Source organism: Bos mutus, chromosome 18 (genome assembly GCF_027580195.1).
Source record: "Bos mutus isolate GX-2022 chromosome 18, NWIPB_WYAK_1.1, whole genome shotgun sequence".
Taxonomy (NCBI): Eukaryota; Metazoa; Chordata; class Mammalia; order Artiodactyla; family Bovidae; genus Bos; species Bos mutus.
The window spans coordinates 54188414-54205471 of record NC_091634.1 but is presented as its reverse complement, the minus strand read 5'-3'; the positions used below and the strand labels follow the sequence as shown (position 1 = coordinate 54205471).

At 55.2% G+C, this 17058-nt stretch overlaps 1 protein-coding gene across 2 annotated transcripts in view; it reads left to right on the top strand.

Annotated features, from left to right (window-relative positions):
* Positions 1–17058, top strand: part of PLCG2 (phospholipase C gamma 2) — a 159984-nt gene that overhangs the window by 119295 nt on the left and 23631 nt on the right. For both annotated transcript variants that reach the window (XM_070388654.1, XM_070388655.1), the window contains exons 22-29: positions 1056–1165; positions 4101–4197; positions 5502–5568; positions 7434–7591; positions 12486–12588; positions 14057–14266; positions 16186–16331; positions 16848–16962. In XM_070388654.1, the coding sequence (XP_070244755.1) occupies positions 1056–1165; positions 4101–4197; positions 5502–5568; positions 7434–7591; positions 12486–12588; positions 14057–14266; positions 16186–16331; positions 16848–16962 (1006 nt within the window). The remainder of the gene's footprint in view (positions 1–1055; positions 1166–4100; positions 4198–5501; positions 5569–7433; positions 7592–12485; positions 12589–14056; positions 14267–16185; positions 16332–16847; positions 16963–17058) is intronic.

Below are 17058 nucleotides of genomic sequence, written 5' to 3'. Positions count from 1 at the left end.
TGTGAAAAGCCCCGTTCCCATTTCCTTGTGTCGGAGGAGGGGGAGCTGCTGATCTAAGCAGGCTGGCAGTCTCGGAGGTTTTCCTGTTCAGCGTTTGCTTGCTGTGTGGGTGTTCATCTTGCCGTGGACTTGTGCTCGCCCAGCAGCAAATCACGGAGGAGGAGTTCCGCCCTCAGTTCTGTCTTGTTTCTGCCCGTGCAGAGGCCGCACTTAATGATTTCATGGAAGAGCACCTCGGGCACTTGCAGAATGCCAGCATCCCAGGGCGTGTCAGGGCATCACCAGTGAAAATGCTGGTGAGGCTCGGGGGCCGCCAGAAACGGTGTTGAGCTTGAACTGCTGAGCGAGTTGTGAGGACTTCGGAGATGGTGGGCGTGGTTTCGCTGAAAGGCGTGTCCTTCCTGTGGAAATACCGACTCACTCTGAGGCGCCCTTCGTTGTTCAGTCGCTCAGTCGTGTCCGACTCTTTGCGACCCGATGGACTGCAGCACCCCAGGCTTCCCTGTCCTCACCATTTCCCGGAGTTTGCTCAAACTCATGTCCATCGAGTCGGTGATGCCATCCAACCATCTCATCCTGTCATCCCCTTCTCCTCCCGCCTTCAGTCTTTCCCAGCATCAGGGTCTTTTCCAATAGAGTCTGCTCTTTGCATCAGGTGGCCAACGTATTGGAGCTTCAGCTTCAGCATCAGTCCTTCCAGTGAATATTCAGGGTTGATTTCCTTTAGGATGGACTGATTTGATGTCCTTGCTGTCTAAGGGACTCTCAAGAGTCTTCAGCACCACAGTTTGAAAGCATCAGTTTTTCAGTGCTCAGCCTTCTCTGTGGTCCAGCTCTGATATCTGTACATGACTACTGGAAAAACCTAGGCTCTGATTTAGGCCAGTTCCCCTTGTGGCTCCCTGGCAATGCAAGCCCTTCGCCACCAGATGGCGCCATAACCCTGGACAAAAGCCGCCCTCTCTTTTGAGACGAACCAAATGTGCCAGAAAGTGCAGCCACCTCCCTCTTCTTTTGCCTGGCCTGACCCTTTACCTTCTTGTTTTCCCTGAAAGCCTCAGAGAACCGTGAAAGCTCTGTATGACTACAGGGCCAAGCAGAGTGACGAGCTGAGCTTTTGCCGCGGTGCCCTCATCCACAACGTCTCCAAGGAGCCTGGGGGCTGGTAAGGCTAAGGGGAGCTTGGCCCTTCGACCTGTCCCTTTCTAGTGGTGAGGCTCAAGCGCTGGCTGAACCCTGACCCCTTTATCTCCTGTTCTGGCCTGGCTTTGACCTGTCATGCTTTCTCTGGGAAGGTGACCGATACATGCTCTCCTTGCAAAAGTGGGTAAAGAGCAATAGCAATTATGATAATGTCATTTATTAATATATATTATATTAAATATTATTTTAATTGTAATAGCAGCTGCTATTTATTGAGGTCTTACTGTGTGGCAAGCACTATGCTAATTGCTTTCATACATTATCTAAGCAAATTCTTGTCCCAGCCCTGCAGGGTTTTGACTGCGATTATCTCTGCTTTATGTGGGCTTCCCAGGTGGTGCTAGTGGTAAAGAACCCGCCTCCAACACAGGAGTCATGAGATGTGGTGGGTCCGATCCCTGGATCGGGAAGGTACCGTGGAGGAGGGCATGGCAACCCACTCGAGTATTCATGCCTGGAGAATCCCGTGGGCAACAGATGCAGTGAATGAGGCTTTCCAAAGTTCAGCAACTGAACACCACAGGCTCTTCCCATTATGCAAGCCTGTGCATTTTAAATTCAAATTCTTGTGCTATTGCGTAGCCCCATGCCCTGTGCAGTGGCCCCGACGTGGATTAAAGAGGTGCATTTAATTAAAGAGGTGCACCCAGGCCAAAGGCACCTGGATGTGTGACAGTTGAGTTATCTCTTCCCCTTTTTTTTCACCCAGGGAGAAGAATTCTCTGCCCACCCATAGGTTCCCTCAGCAGGTGGTTTCATGGGATGGTTCCTATCTTAGAGCAGTAAGGATTGTTAGTAAGGATTGATGACCACGAGCCCTTGCAGACTCAGGCACCTCACAAAACTGGTGCTTCTTCCTCTTGGAAGATAGCTGGACCTGACTTAGAGATCTGAATAGTGACTCACAGGGAGCAGTGCCGAGCTCCGTCTTAAGGACTTCATTTGAAAGCATTCGTGTGATCCACACAGTGACCCTGGAAGGTTGCTTCTTTTCTCCCCTGCACTTCACAGGTGAGGACAGTGAGGCACAGAGAGGCAGTAACTTGTTCAGGGTCACATAGCAGCCTGAGATTTGAAGCTAGGCCTTCTGACTCAAGGGGCCACACTCTACTCACTCATGTGCTAGATCCAGAGGTTTACCAGTTTTGTTTTGTTTTGTTTTGAATTTGGAGAACACCCTCTTAACAAACCCACTGCTTACCTGGATCCGCAGAGGGTTTTGTCTCAAGATGGGTTGAGAGACTGGAATGAGTGCTGTTGGCGAGGGACCGGGGTAAACCGTAGGCCCTCCTGAGGCGCCCTCCTTGCTTACTCTCTCCCTGGTCTCAGTGTCGCCACCTAGTGGGATGCCTGCCTCGAACCACATTTTTGCATCCTTCCAGATTAGAGGACCACATCGTTTTTGTTTAAACCGGGATTCATTTGAGAGTGAAGGGAATGCATAGTTAATAATTACACCTGGGCCGCAGGTGTCAACTACCCAGTTCTGGGCACATGGTCCATACAGTTGCCCATACAGCCAGACTTTGCTGGAGATGGGGCTGGAGAAATGAAGGTTGAAAAGAGTATGTGACAGGGGCTCACAGCTGGCAGTTCTGTTTCCACCAGGCCGTGGGACAGTCAGTCCTCTCTGCTTATTCAGGTCAGCAAACATTTGTTAACACATTATTGACCAGGGACTTTTTGCAGAAACTAATGCCTGTGGAGTTAATATGTTTCCAGTCAGTAATGTGTTAAGCACCCCGAGTGTAGATTTGATTAAGACTGAGGAAGGTCACATGTAGAAGGGAAACTGATAGGTAACTGTAAGTTAATGTAAGGTGTGGACTGCTTTGACAGCTGTGGGGAAAGATGCCGAGGAGCAGAGAGGAAGAGCTCTCAGCCTGGTGGCAGTCAGGGAAGGCTCCCTGGAAGAGGAAGACCCCGGCTGAGTCTTGCATCGTTAGGTGGCTCTATAGAGGGCATCGGGTATGGCAGAGAAGGTAGACAGGCATGGCAGGGCCATGTGGGGAGTGGGCCACAGACGGTCTGGAATGAATATCAGGTTCAAGTCAGAGAGAGGCAAGAGTTGAGGTCCCTGGGTTAGAGCATTACGATGGCCAGGCTACACAGTTTTGGCTTGATTTTGAAGGCCTCAGTGTGGTGGGGTCAGAAGAGCATTCTGGAAGGAGCCCCCTGGCTGCAGGAAGTGGGCCACGGGAGGGCTCAGAGAAGGATCCAGCCCAGGCATCAGACTTGGGGGTATCTTGGAGGTGCGGCCAGTTTGTTTGAGTCAAGACATGTACAAAGTGATGATGTCTCATGTTATTAGTGTTGCTACCAAGGTGGGAAGGTCAGGGGTGGGGGCACAGTTTTAGCTGAATGACAAGAACTAACACTGTGGAGTGCTTTATGTGTAAACGCAAGACGATGTTAACTCCTATGGCCCCAGTGATATCCTTAGAGGGGGACATGGGGACTGCCCCCACACCCAGATGGAGGGTCTGAGGCTCAGGGCACCCGTACGGTTGGTGGACGAGCTGGGACTCGAGTCCAGGCCGTTTGACGGCAGACCCTCCCTTACCCCCACCCCCGTCTCTACATTCACAGCCCTCCCTGAAGGGCCTGGGCCTCCGCTGGAGCCAAGCTTTTGTCTTGTGTGGTAGCTGATGTCCACTTAAAGCACTGAAACTGTGGACTCGGGGGCTCTGCCGAACACGAGGGTCACAGCCAGGGGAGGGCAAGCCCCAGCAGTCACTGCCGGGGGAAACAGCAGAGGACCCTGCAGGGGGGTCAGGAATTCCTGGCCCGGTCCCTGGCCCCTCCCCCCGCCCCAGCAGCAGGGAGCTAGCGAGCAGTGATGAGGGTTAACAGCGCTCAGCCGAGGCCCCCTGACAGTGCCTTCTGTGTTTCCATAGGTGGAAAGGAGACTATGGGACCAGAATCCAGCAGTACTTCCCGTCCAATTACGTCGAGGACATTTCACCAACAGAAGGGGAGGAGGTGGATAAGCAGGTGAGTCTCCATCGTTCGTTGCAGGGAGGGACCCATTGATCCTGTTCTGAGGGCCCTGCCGAGCCAGCTCTGTGGACGCGTTTTTGCATATGTTGCCCTGAGCTCTGGACCAGGGACAGCAGAGGGATGGGGAAATCAGGACTGTCCCTGAGTTGTGGGTGAAAGTCACTGTGACCAGATAGTCAGGTTTAAATCAGGTTGTGCTGGGCCGGAAGGCTTTGCGTATGCAGGAGGATTCCCTCCAGAGTGAAAATGGCCAGACGGGGAATTTGTCCTTTGCTTAAACCAGCTTGCAGATGAAACACATTTAGCTTGGCCAGCCAGACGTTCAGAACGTGCTCCGTGTGAGTAAGCAAGGTGGCGCACGTAGGGGGTGAGGGGAGGCTCTTCTGGTGACATTGCAAACCTGGTTTCTGCTCACTGCCTCTTGCTCAGAAAGCTTGAAGAGCAGCTGCTTTCAAGGTGACAGCACTGCTCTGAGGCTGAAATCATAGACTTTCTTCTAAGAGAGTTGGGACAGTCTGGGAAGGCTGCACGGAGGAAGGGGCCTTTGAGCGTTAAAAGTCAAGTTAGAGTTCAACAGCGAGAGACCGGCAGGAGGGAATTCCAGGTGGGAGATACAGCCTGAGCCAAAGTGTGGTGGTGGAAACACAGTTCACTGTGCTCGGCCTGAGGCAGAGACGTGGCCCTCCCAGCTGTGTCTGCCCCATGTTGCCCTTTACCCACGGTCAGCATTAGCCTGGTGGAGGGTGGGGATGAGTCCATGCAGTGGGCAGATACACAGTTCTACCAACTTTTCAGAGACCAAGATACTCCCATCTCCTCTGGCCTCTGGGATGGTTCAGATGTGCAGTGGAAGGAAGAGCTGGCAGGTGGAGCAGAAAGCCTGGAGGCCAGATTGCAGAGCTTAGGTGTGGGTTCCGTAGGACACAGGGAGCCACAGAAGGTTCTGGAGCTGGGCTGGAAAAGGAGGCCAGTCCCATTTCATAATAACATCACAAGAAAGGGTCTAGGGTGTTTTTTTGAAACCGGATCTGCAGAAACACCTTGAAACCTGCTCTAGACAGCACAAAGCATGTTTTTACAGGTGGGAAATGAAACGCTGAACCTGCCGGCACCTACTCGCCGCTGGGTCCCTGTCAGCAACAGGCTTCATTATTTGGCTCTCTCCCCACGGATGTAGGGAAATGCATTTTAAACAGCTCCACAGGCAGTGTCTCTGCTAAACGGTGTGCTTTGGAAACTGGTTATCTTTTTATTATTCCCGTTAAGACGAACGTGAGTTATGTCCTGTTTCTTCACAGATTATTGAAGACAATCCCTTAGGGTCCCTTTGCAGAGGAATCCTGAATCTCAACATCTATAATGTTGGTATGTGCACACGTGGTCTCAGCCTGGATTCCCACCCAAGTCGTCCCTCCCCACCCCCCGACCCCCCCACCCCCCGACCCCCCGACCCCCAGAGCCTGGCCTTTGGACCGCCCCAGGCAGGGGTGGGGCTTTCTAGCCTCAGCTTGAGTACTGAAGCTGAGTACTGGGCCAGGCTGGTCAATGACTTCATCTTACGTCTCATAAACTGCTATGCTATTCACATCTCTACAGTGAGAAAACAGCCTGCTGCGTACATAACAGGTGCTGGACGGGCATGGGCTGCTGTTACTCCCAACACCGTCATCCTTATTTCAGGGGCCCGCCTGGGTTCCCCGGGCTTTTCTGGGAGGAGCCGAGACATCCGTGCAGTGGAATGTGAAGTTGGGGGTGTTGGTTCTTAGCCCAGCTCTGCCTCTCAGGCCCTGCGAGACCCTGTATCTGTCATAACTCCCCCGAGGCTGCAGCTGCCTTCAGCTCAGCTGGGCATCAGGAAGCCTGGCCTCCCCCTCGGAGCTTGGGGCAGGCCGTGGTGGCAGGGGTGTGATCTGCACAGGGCTTCCTGGGCCCTTGTAAGATGGAAGGGCTGGCGGCAGTGAGGAGAGGCTCTCGGGCAGGAAGCCAGAGCAGCTCGCTTCTCGGGGGCTGCCCAGGTTTCCAGAGCTGGCTTCCGTGTCCTCTGCCCCTCCCACCTCGACCCCCACCCCACCGCAGCCCATCAGTCCATCAGCTCAGCAAGTGGGAGAACGACTCTCATTCCAGTTAACGGATGAGAAAACAAAGCCCTGTAGTGACCACGGGAGCTGCCCGAGGTTCCACTGCGATTATGGGATGGGCTGGATCCAGGACTTCCCTGGTGGCTCAGATGGTAAAGAATCTGCCTGCAATGCAGGAGACCTGGGTTCGATCCCTGGGTCGGGAAGATCCCCTGGAGAAGGAAATGGCAACCCACTCCACTATTCTTGCCTGGAGAATCCCATGGACGGAGGAGCCTGGCGGGCTACAGTCCACGGGGTTGCTAAGAGCTGGACAGGATTGAGCATCTCCACTGGATCTAGGGCATCCTGTCCTCCCTTCCCTTGCCCTTTGTATCACCCTGCACTGCATTTTCAGAGCACAGGCCTGTGGCTCAGGGTGGTGAGTGGGGAGGGGACTCAGGTCTGAGTTGAGCCTCAGCTTTGGCCGCTGCCAGCTCTGTGACCTTCCGTGGGCTACTCCGCCTCAACCAGTCTCTGTTTTCTCTCCTGTGAAACGGGCAGAACGGGAGTAGCACCCCAGAAAGGGCGACGAGGATTAATAAGGTACAGTGGGATGTGATCTGCTTAGAGCACCGCCTGGCAGATGAGCCCAGGGATCTTAGCTGAGGGGATTATTTGGCGGATAATTTTTCCTTTTGTAGCCATCATTTTCTCTGTCTAGAACATACTTTCTCCTCAGAGAGAACTGATTCCATGCCTAGCTTCTTGGGGCTGCCGGCCATGTGTGCCCTATGCCCATCACTCCAGTCTCTGTCTCTATCTTCGATGGCCAGCTGACTCCCTGGTGTCTTGGGCTCCCTTTTCCTCTCCTTCCTGTGATGAGGATACTGGTTCTCAGGTTTAGGGTCCACCTGGAAGGCAGGGATGATCTCCTGAGATCCTTCTGTACATCTGCCCAGACCCCCATTTCCAGATAAGGTCACATTCACATTTAAGACACGCATTAAAACCCAGACCGCTACCTGATCCAAGGTAGATTTTCCAGTCAGCGCCGACATCCACAGTGATGGTCGGCTTGGGGTCCTAAGAGAAGTGGCCTGGGACCTAGAAGTCTGGTCATCTTGGCCTTCTGTCAGGCTGATCAGGACTTTTGTTATCCTTTTCCCAAAGTAAAAGCCCCACATGGGAAGAACCAGAAGCCTTTCGTCTTTATCTTGGAGCCCAAGAAGCAGGGCGACCCTCCGGTAGAGTTTGCCACGGACAGCGTGGAGGAGCTGTTTGAGTGGTTCCAGAGCATCCGGGAGATCACCTGGAAGATGGACGCCAAGGTAAGCCTGGGCACCTGGGCTCTGCTGAGCCTGGTGTCCTCCGGCTTCTGGTCCTCTGCCGAGGTGCGGGTGGGTCCAGGCCGCAGCCACAGAGAATTTGGGGGGTGGGGCAGGGAGGGAGCTCAGACAGCAGGAGCGGAGAGAAAGGGGGCGCTGGGTCTTCCTGTGGGGGCTGCGTCTTGTGTGAAACCTTTGAAGGTTCAGCGTGTGCGTGGTGACCCTTGATGTTTGAGGCCTGTTCGGCCCCGTGTATCTTAACAATAAAGCTTTGCCGTCCTCTTTTAAATGTTATCTTGCTCTAAATACTATCCTCTAATACTCTAAATACCATCTAAATACTTGGGATAAAGCAGCCTGGATCCTTCCCGTGCATTCACTGAGCTCATCTCCCTGGACTGGAAAGGGCCCTGGGTGTACTGGAATTCATAAGACCCAGCCCCTTCCTTCCAGAAGTTTCTGTTCTTGGGGGGGAACCTCCACTCCAGATGGGCATGAGCTTTTGGGGATTTATCCTGAAAGGTCTTTATTTTGTTTCAGTTTTTACTCTGGGGGCCACCCCCGCGGCAGGTAGGATCTTTGATCCTGGGCAGGGGGTCGAGCCCACACGGCCCGCATTGGAAGCGGAGTCCTAACCGCTGGCGGTTTTCTGAGAAGGGTGAGGTTCTAGTAAGAACAGGAGGGTTAGAACTAGGCCGACTGGAGTGTGCCTCCTGGCGTGGCTGGACCCTGGGCAGGTAACCACACTCCTCTGGGCCTCGGTTTCCTCGTCAGTAAGACGGGGAGCTGGGTACCTAAGTCCCAGGGTGCGGTGAGGACGAGGTGGGGCAGTGGTGGATACCACAGGCCACGCCTGACACTCAGCAGGGCCTGAAGTCGCGGTGGCATTTCACCACCACACTTGTCGTGCCTGGAGGGCCTGGAGGTGTTGCCGTCTCTTGGGTGATGGAGCGTGGTGCTGTCTGGTCTTTCTTGTGGCCACAGAGCCGGGAAGAAGCTTTAGGAAGGTTCCCCATGTGCCCGGCTGCTTCTCAGGCAGATCCTGACCCAAAGGACTGACCCGGGAACTTCCTCAGGTTCTCCTGGACCCCTCTGACCTCTGCTTACAGGCGACGAGTCTCCCTCCTCCAGTGTACTTGGCCTGACCTTTTCTTCCCCGCACTGGGGGCGACTTCACAGTTGGCCAGTCTCTGGTCACCAGAGGCCCCGGGACTCATCTTCTCAACGCCCCAGAGTAAAGTCCTCTTCTTTTCAAGACTTTGTGTCGAGGGCTGTTCAGACGGGCACCTTCCCTGGCATGCCTCCCATCTTCCTTCCATCCCAGATCCTCATCACGAGGCCTTATGTACGGTCCTTATTCTCTGCAAGGCTTGTCACGCCGTCACATCAGTCACTCGGGATGGCCCGCGAGCCTGTGGCCAGCGAGGCTGCCCCGCCTCCGTGTGGCCGTCTCATCCGTGTGCTCGCGCCTCCAGCGCAGCGCCTCCGAGGCTCCGGGTGGGGCCCGCTGTCCGGGGTTCGTCTGAGAGAGAGTCTCCGCCGTCTCCTTCCAGGTGTGTTCTTCAGTGTAGGTTGAGTGGTTGTCATCGTGCTCTGGATGGCGCCGCTTGCCCCCCGTGGTCCTCCTGAGCATGTTCTAGTGTGTGACGTTCTGGGCCCCTCTGGCTGAGAACAGAGAAGCAGCCTAGTGAGAGCGTTTAGCCACCGTTCCCTGCAGACTGATTCTCAGGCACTCAAGTGTGGGGCTGGGAGGGCAGAGGGCGTGGCCGTGATACCCTCTGGCCGGGTGCTTCCCGCGTGCTAAGTTGCTTCGGCCGTGTCCAACTCTTTGCGACCCCATGGACTGTAGCCCGCCAGGCTTCTCTGTCCACGGGGATTCTCCAGGCCTAAGAATTCTGGAGTGGGTTGCCACGCCTTCCACCAGAGGATCTTCCCAACGAGGGGCTCGAACGCGTGTCCCCTAGGTCTCCTGAATTGGCAGGCAGGTTCTTTACCACCTGGGAAGCCCCTGGCTCTCTCCGTTTCTTCTGGAGGAAAACGTGACTTCACTGGAAGGTTGTCTCCCTCATTCCCCACCACAGGAAGGGTTTTGAAACTAAGCCTAGCTCTTCAAGCCTGCCGTTCTCGCCTTTGATCTACATTCCTTTTAAATTAGCTTTTACAGCTCTAAGTCCTCTACTGGTGGCTCAGTCAGTAAAGAGTCTGCCTGGGATGCAGGAGACCCGGGTTCGATCCCTGGGTCAGGAAGAGCCCCTGGAGAAGGAAATGACATCCCACTCCAGTATTCTTGCCTGGAGAAGTCCAGAATTTCATGGACAGAGGAGCCTTCTCATATGATTATGAATGTTCAAAAAACAAAACCAAAACACAGGAGGCAGCAGAAGTGACCAAGGTTCTGTGCTGGGCACAACCAGCTGTGGGAGCGGCTGGTGCCACCGGGAAACCAACGTGCACTGTGCCCTCAGTGCACTCCTGGGAGCTCCTCGCCGAGGCCCTGAGAACCTGCCCGGGGCCCGGTAATTTTACATCCTCTCTGGCTTCCTTTGGTCGATGGCAAAAGACCAGTCACTGAGGTCTGTCTAGTTTCCAGAGCCTGACCAAGGAAGTGTGCTGTGATGCCAGACTCTGGGACAGCCTCTGGGCAAAGCTCTGCGGGTCTAGAAAGGAGCTGCTGCACAGTTCTGAAGCAGCAGCTGGTGTTTCATCTTGAACTGATCTGCTTTCTGCTGAAGCTGAGAAAAAAGTGATGCTCTATAATCTTTGGTTGCTTTGTGTTCTGTGAGGCCAGAGGTCCCCGCCCTATGACACAGGTGTGGCTTGCCTCACCCCACCCGGACTTTAAAGCAGTCGTATCATCATTAGAAGCGAGCTGTGTCGTTGCCAGGGTTTCGTCTCCCCAAACAGTGTGTGGTGAAGATTGTGCACCAAGAAGACGTTGACACAGGGATCAGGAGAGCACACCGGGGGTTTGAGCTTAGCCAAGGCTTCAGTCTCCCCGAAGCACTGGCCGCAGACTGACACCTTCCCTGCTCCATGCCAGCCCTTGGAGCCTTACTGCTGCAGCTTGTTTGGTGCCTAGGGGATTCAGGGCATGTGGGAACGGAAGCTGGCGTGCTTAGATGAACTCTGGCAAATTTCATGTTCCGATCTGCCCCAGTGAGCGGGTTGCTGCCCGAGCTCAGGTGACAGGCTCGTTTGCTGGTCACTGCTAGGGTTCGCTGGGGCCTTGGGACGTTTGTCAGCAGTCCTTGGCGAAGGCATTCTCACAGAAGTCGGGGTGTCCTCCCCCGCTTGTTTAAAAAGTGGGCGCACTTGTCCTTGGCCTGGAAAGGCGTCTCTGGGGCAGTCCGTGGCACCCTCGTTTCTCTCGTGCCCAGCGAGGGGAGAGGCCGCCTCCTTGAGTTAGCACGGTAGCTGCAGCAGGGACGGGCTCGGGCTAGCCCACCGTGCAGACGAGGAGACGAGGCAGAGGGGCTCGACGGCCGGCCCACTGGGCAAAGCCAGCAACTCAGCCAGCTCTCAGACCCGCCCCCGAGTCCAGTCCCCGCCGGGTAACCGCTGTGACACCCCTGTCACCACCTGTCACCTGAGCACTCGCCACCAGCGGGAGGTCCTGCTTCCCAGGGACCTGTCTCGGGTGGGGTGGGGGGACACGCGTCTGGACACTCGTGCTGAAAGGTAACAGCGTGGGACAGTCGGATGAGGGACGGTGCAAGGCTGGGGGAGGCCGTGGGCATTCTGGAAGGTGTAGGGGACGCAGTGTCTCTTTCCTAGTCCCGGATGGAGGTCTCCAGGAAGGCGTCCTGGAGGAGTGAGGCGGGGGGTCCAGAGGAAGAGGGACCCACGGGCCTGCCGAGGAGGGAGGAGGGCGAGGGGCCAGGACGGGCAGCGCTGTGGTTCAGGGAGACCTGGCCTGTGAGCCTGGGGGCGCTGCAGTGAGGTCTCCGGCACCCGGTGGCCGAGGGCGCAGAAGCGCCGAGGGCGGTGACAGGGGTGAGGCCACCGCGCAGGCCTCTGGTCTTGGCGGGGACCTGCTGCGGGGCCTGGATCAGCCGCTCACCCTGTCTGTGTGCTGCGGGTTCTTTGGAGAACAGAGATACAGTCTTCCTCCCGGGGGTGGGTGGGCTTAGATAGTATCCGTCAAGCACTCACTCAGTGTGTGATGCCTGGAGCCAGGCAGCCCCAGCCCCCCGCCCCTGTGCTGAATGTTGTCACCTGTAGGTGATAATCCTCCCAGGGGGTCCGTCCCCACCGTGGCCCCTGGGGGGATGAGTTCGAGGTTGGCAGGGCTTGAGAGGGAGGCCTGGTTTGGAGTGGAGTGAGTGGCCTGTCGGTGACACGGGGATGGACTTGACTGTAGGGTCCTCCAGGGGCGAATGGCTTCCAAGTCCACGGCGTGTGGTCTGGTCCCCAGAGCCCTTTGCACAGAGCTGTGCATGGTTCAGGGGACAGCGAGTGAGCGCAAAGCTGCCATGGTCTACAGAGATCCTGAACTGGGACAACTAGAATTTTAGATGAGCTGTGACAGAGTGATTTTAGTGGGCTGGATAGGGCAGCGGGTGAGAGCAAGAGGCTTAAGGAGAGAGGCGGTGATAAAGAAGAGCCCTTGTCCCTGGTATTCTCGAGAGCCGCGGTCGGAGACTGAGCTCCACGGTGCTCCTGGGTCCAGATGGCATGGTGGAGAATTTCCACAGGCAGAGGAAGCAAGGGAGCGGGGCGGGGGTCGGGGGAGGGAAACTCTCCACCACTGCGATTTGCACATGTGCGAGGGCCAAGCAGAAAGACGGGGTGGGGGGAGACTCAAGAGGAGGAGGGCGCCCGCCAGGTGAGCTGGAAGAATGGGGTTTCCCAGGGGCCAGCTTGAGAGCTGAAACTAAAGACGGTTGGCTCCACACAGGAGAACAACATGAAGTACTGGGAGAAGAACCAGTCCATCGCCATCGAGCTCTCGGACCTGGTCGTCTACTGCAAGCCAACCAGCAAGACCAAGGACAACCTCGGTACCGTCTGCCGTCACCCCGCCTCCCCGCCTCGGTGAACACGGGTTCCTTTCCGAGCCTGGCGCTGTCACGCAGCATGGTGATGGTGGTTCCTGCTCATCCTCCGCGTGCCAAGTGGGAACCTCCCCATCAGAGTGTCCTCGGGGCCAGGACGCTGGTGAAGCAGGCCCTCCTGGTAGCTTTAGGAGGAAAAACCCTCTTAAAGGGTGGATTGTTTTTTTTTTTTTTTCCTGCTGACGTAACCAATTACTACACATTTGGTGGCAGAAACAACATATGTTTATTCTCTCATAGTCGTGGACTAAGTCAGTATCACTGAGCTGAAGTTAAGGTGTCAGCAGGGCCCCCGCTCCCTCCAGGGGAGGATCTGGTCCTGGCCTCTGGCAGCTTCTGGTGGCCGCTGGCATTCCTTGGCTTTTGGCCATGTCACTCCAGTCCCCACCGCTGTGGTCACGTTGCCTTCTCTTCTCTGTAGTCCCATCTCCCTCAACCTCGCAAGTGCAAAGACTGTGGTTTCATTTAGGGCCAGGTAATCTCCCCACTTCAAGCCCGCCATCTGCCAAGTCCCTTTGAAAGAACATAGTCACAGGTTCCAGAGGTCAGGACCTGGGTATCTTTGGAGGCCTGCTGCAGGAGAATTCAAAAGTGGATCTTTGACCACATTCTCCAAAGCAGCAGGTTCTTTGCGCTAATAGTGGTCCTAGTCACATTTTCTTTCCCCTTTCAAGTGGCTCCTGTGGTTGCTTGTAATTCCAGGGCAGAGAGAGAGGCAGTCCTAAGCCCTGGTGTTCGTGGTCATCGGGAGGCTGGTCCCTGGGCACCTCTCGATGTCCAGGGCAAGAGGCTGGAGCTCTTAACCAGAGTCGGCCAGGCCTGGCGAGTTTAGGAGCTGTCCTACCTAGAGCAGAGCTTTATCCAAACAGTTCAAGAATTGTTTGCGTTTCCCTCTATGCTGCTTCCCATTCATTGTCCCTCCACAGGCACCCCGTCTCCTCTCTCTATCCCCGCTTCCTGCAGGTGGGCGGTTCTCCTTCCATCAATATGCTGGGTTCACTCATCTCATGCCTGCGACACCTTCGCTGAGGAAGCCAGGGCCCTGCCTGCGTCTCCCACTCCTCAGATCTCCTCCCTGCTGACCCCTTCCTGCGCCACACCTTTCTATAACTGTATCCTGTATCGCTTTGGTGGTTTCCTGCACAAGGCTGCTGGTAGTTTTAAACAAAAAAAAACAGATTATATTAATCCTAGACTAAGAGGCAATGGGAACCCTGGGCTGCCTTTTCATCTCTGAGACTTCCACAGAGGGCCAGAGCCCGCTGCAGAACCAGTTACGATGGGACCGTCACAGCCACGTGAACTTCTCCAAGAGAGGTTCCGGGTTGCCTTTGACGACCTGCACATCCTGCCGGTGGCGTTAAGAAAAACTCGCAAGACACAGGATAAATGTTGACTCCCTCTCTTTGTGCAGAAAACCCTGACTTCCGAGAAATCCGCTCCTTCGTGGAGACGAAGGCTGACAGTATCGTCAGACAGAAGCCCAGCGATCTCCTGAAATACAATCAAAAGGGCCTGACCCGTGTGTACCCCAAAGGACAGCGGGTGGACTCGTCCAACTATGACCCCTTCCGCCTCTGGCTGTGCGGCTCCCAGATGGTGGCACTCAATTTCCAGACTCCAGGTAAAGGGGGCCGACTGTGGCCAGTAAACCTATGCTGGGGCATCATTCCAGGCACATTCTTCTGGGGCCACTGGTGCAATGCGGTGGCCGGAGCACGTAGTTTTTCTTAGGAGCCATCAGAGTTCAGCCAGCATGCTAGCATGAGGTCCCATCCCTTGAATGGTGCGGTGGAGGGACCACTGGGCACCCAGACCTTTGAGTTTGGCAGGCTTCTCGATGGTAAGTGACAGACATGGTCAGTCTGGTTTCAGGGAGAAAAGGAAATGCGTTTGCTCCCGTAATTTAAAAGTCTAGGAGTGGAGCTTCAGGCACAGCTGCATCCAGGTGTCCAGTGGCTATGTCGGCCCCCTCCTCTTTGGGGCCATCCCTCTCTGGCGGCTTTCTGCTGGGGCTGTCTTCTGGAGATAATCCTCTGCTGGAAAAAGCCAGCATGCCCACCTTCTTCGTGCAAAGGGCAGCGTTAACTACAGAGCAGGGCGCAGAGGCGCCGTGGTGGTTCTTTCAGCCTCTTTGGAGGCATGCTCATCGGTGCTGCCTCCTTTATATCGTCTTTGTGCCTGCGTCACACTCCACTGAGTGGAGCCATCATGTCCTCAACTGGCGCCCTGCTGCGGCGGCCCGAGGTGACTCCCTTCATTGCTGTTGCAGACGGCACTGCTCCCCGTAACCTTGTGTGAACCTCCCTTCACACGTGGGAGCACCTGTGGTGCAGGGCGGATCCAACAGCTTTGACCAACTTGGCCCCGAGCGAAACCACTGCACCCCTGTATCCAGGAGTGTCCGGGCCAAGATACTCCGCCAGACCGCACTCCATGGAGACTGGGCGGGAATGCAAACGGGTGAAACTCTTTCTGGCTTCACTTCACCAACTTAGTTTCAGCAAGTGCCTCAGTCTTTGATAGTGAAAACTGGTGTCACACTGTAGTCGGAGCTTTCCTTATTGGTAACTTCTCTGAGTAACAGAGAAGTGAACCAGGTTTTCATATCCTTAAGAAACATAGGCATTTTCTTTTCTGCAGGCTATATTTGTGCTTCTTATTTTTCTAAGGGGGTGTAGGTATTCTCAGCAAACAGGTATCTGATTTCTTAACAGGTTAAAGTTACCTGTCAGTGGAGTGAAACAGATTTTTCTAAAGCATGTCAGATTCTATGGAAATTTTGTCCTGTGTAAAAATGTTTAGCTTTGAGTACATTCTGGACTTTGTATCATACTCGGAAAGTTGTCCCCAGTGTGAATTTTTTTTTTTTTAATCCAATTTTCTTCCAATAACATGAGTTTCTAATGAATTTTTAAACCCATAGTTTTAAGTCAGATACCTATTTTCACAGCCAGCTCACATTATTTTTATCTTCCACTGGGGTATAGTTGCTTTGCAATGTTGTGCTAGTTTCTGCTGTACGGTCAGGTGAGTTAGCTCCGTGCACACCCCTCCCTCCCTCTTGGGCTTCCCATCCCAGCCCTCCCGGTCAGCGCAGAGCGCCGTGCAGAGCTCCCCGGGCTACCCGGCAGCTTCCCACTAGCTGTCTGTCTGATAGATGGCAGGGAGCGGGCATCAGCCCTGGCCTCCCAGTGTCCACGTGTCCCTTCCCTGCATCTGTGTCTCTGTTCCTGGCCTAGGGCCCTCAGTGCCATTTTTCTAGATTCCACATGCATATATGTGATGCCCGTTTTTCTCTTTTGGACTTACTTCACTCTGGATGACAGACTCTGGGTCCATCCGCCTCGCAACAGATGACCCAGTTTTGTTCCTGACTTATGGCTGAGTGGTATTCCGTTGTATGAGTGTGTCACATCTTCCTTATCCATTCATCTGTCGGTGCGCCTCACGTTACTTCTGGAAGAAGGTCTAAGTCCTCCCCTACCCAGCCCCTTGGCCCCCTTCTTGCCCCGCTCTCAGCAGCAGCTCTCTCCTCCCCAGATAAGTACATGCAGATGAACCACGCCCTGTTCTCCCTCAACGGGCGGACGGGCTACGTCCTGCAGCCTGAGAGCATGAGGGCGGAGAAGTACGACCCCATGCCACCCGAGTCCCAGAGGAAGATCCAGATGACCCTGACGGTCAAGGTAAGGCCCCACCCTCTGCCTGGGCTCCTTGTGTAAACCGTCAGCCCCCAGACGCAGCTGAGGGTCTTTACTGTGGTGCCCGCCAGGGTCGTTGCAGGGGCGTAGAGGCAGGAGGGCGTCTCCCCAGGTCCATCGTGGTCACCTCCCCTTGTTGTTGCTGGGGCGAGTTACAGATCCACCTCTTGCTGGGTTCAGCAGGGTCAGCATCTGGTCACACGGCTCTGCTCTTTACTGAGGAGAGGGCTTATCCCTGCAATGGCCACTTTGAGGGGTGGAAGCGTTTTAAAACTGACACAACTTTTAGACATTGCGTTGTCTCTGTTAAGAGTCTGTTTTCTCCTGTTTGGAAACTATTTCCCACATCCACAACAGGGAAGCGGTGGGGGTGCCCGCTCCCAGAGGGTGTAGCACCTCACCAGTGATGAGGACACGAGAGCCCACCCATGTTGCACTCTCCAGCTCTGCCCAGGGAGTGTGGGCGGGCGGAATTCTGACACTTGGCTCTTGGGGCCCTAGGTGCTGGGGGCCCGTCACCTCCCCAAGCCCGGCCGCAGCATCGCGTGCCCCTTCGTGGAGGTGGAGATATGCGGAGCGGAGTACGACAGCAACAAGTTTAAGACGACGGTTGTGAGTAAGTTGCCTGGGTCCTCTCCTCACTGAGACTTCAGGCGAGTGGAGCCGCACGCTGGAGATGCTGGTCAGCGGGGCTTCACTAACGCGCTGGTGG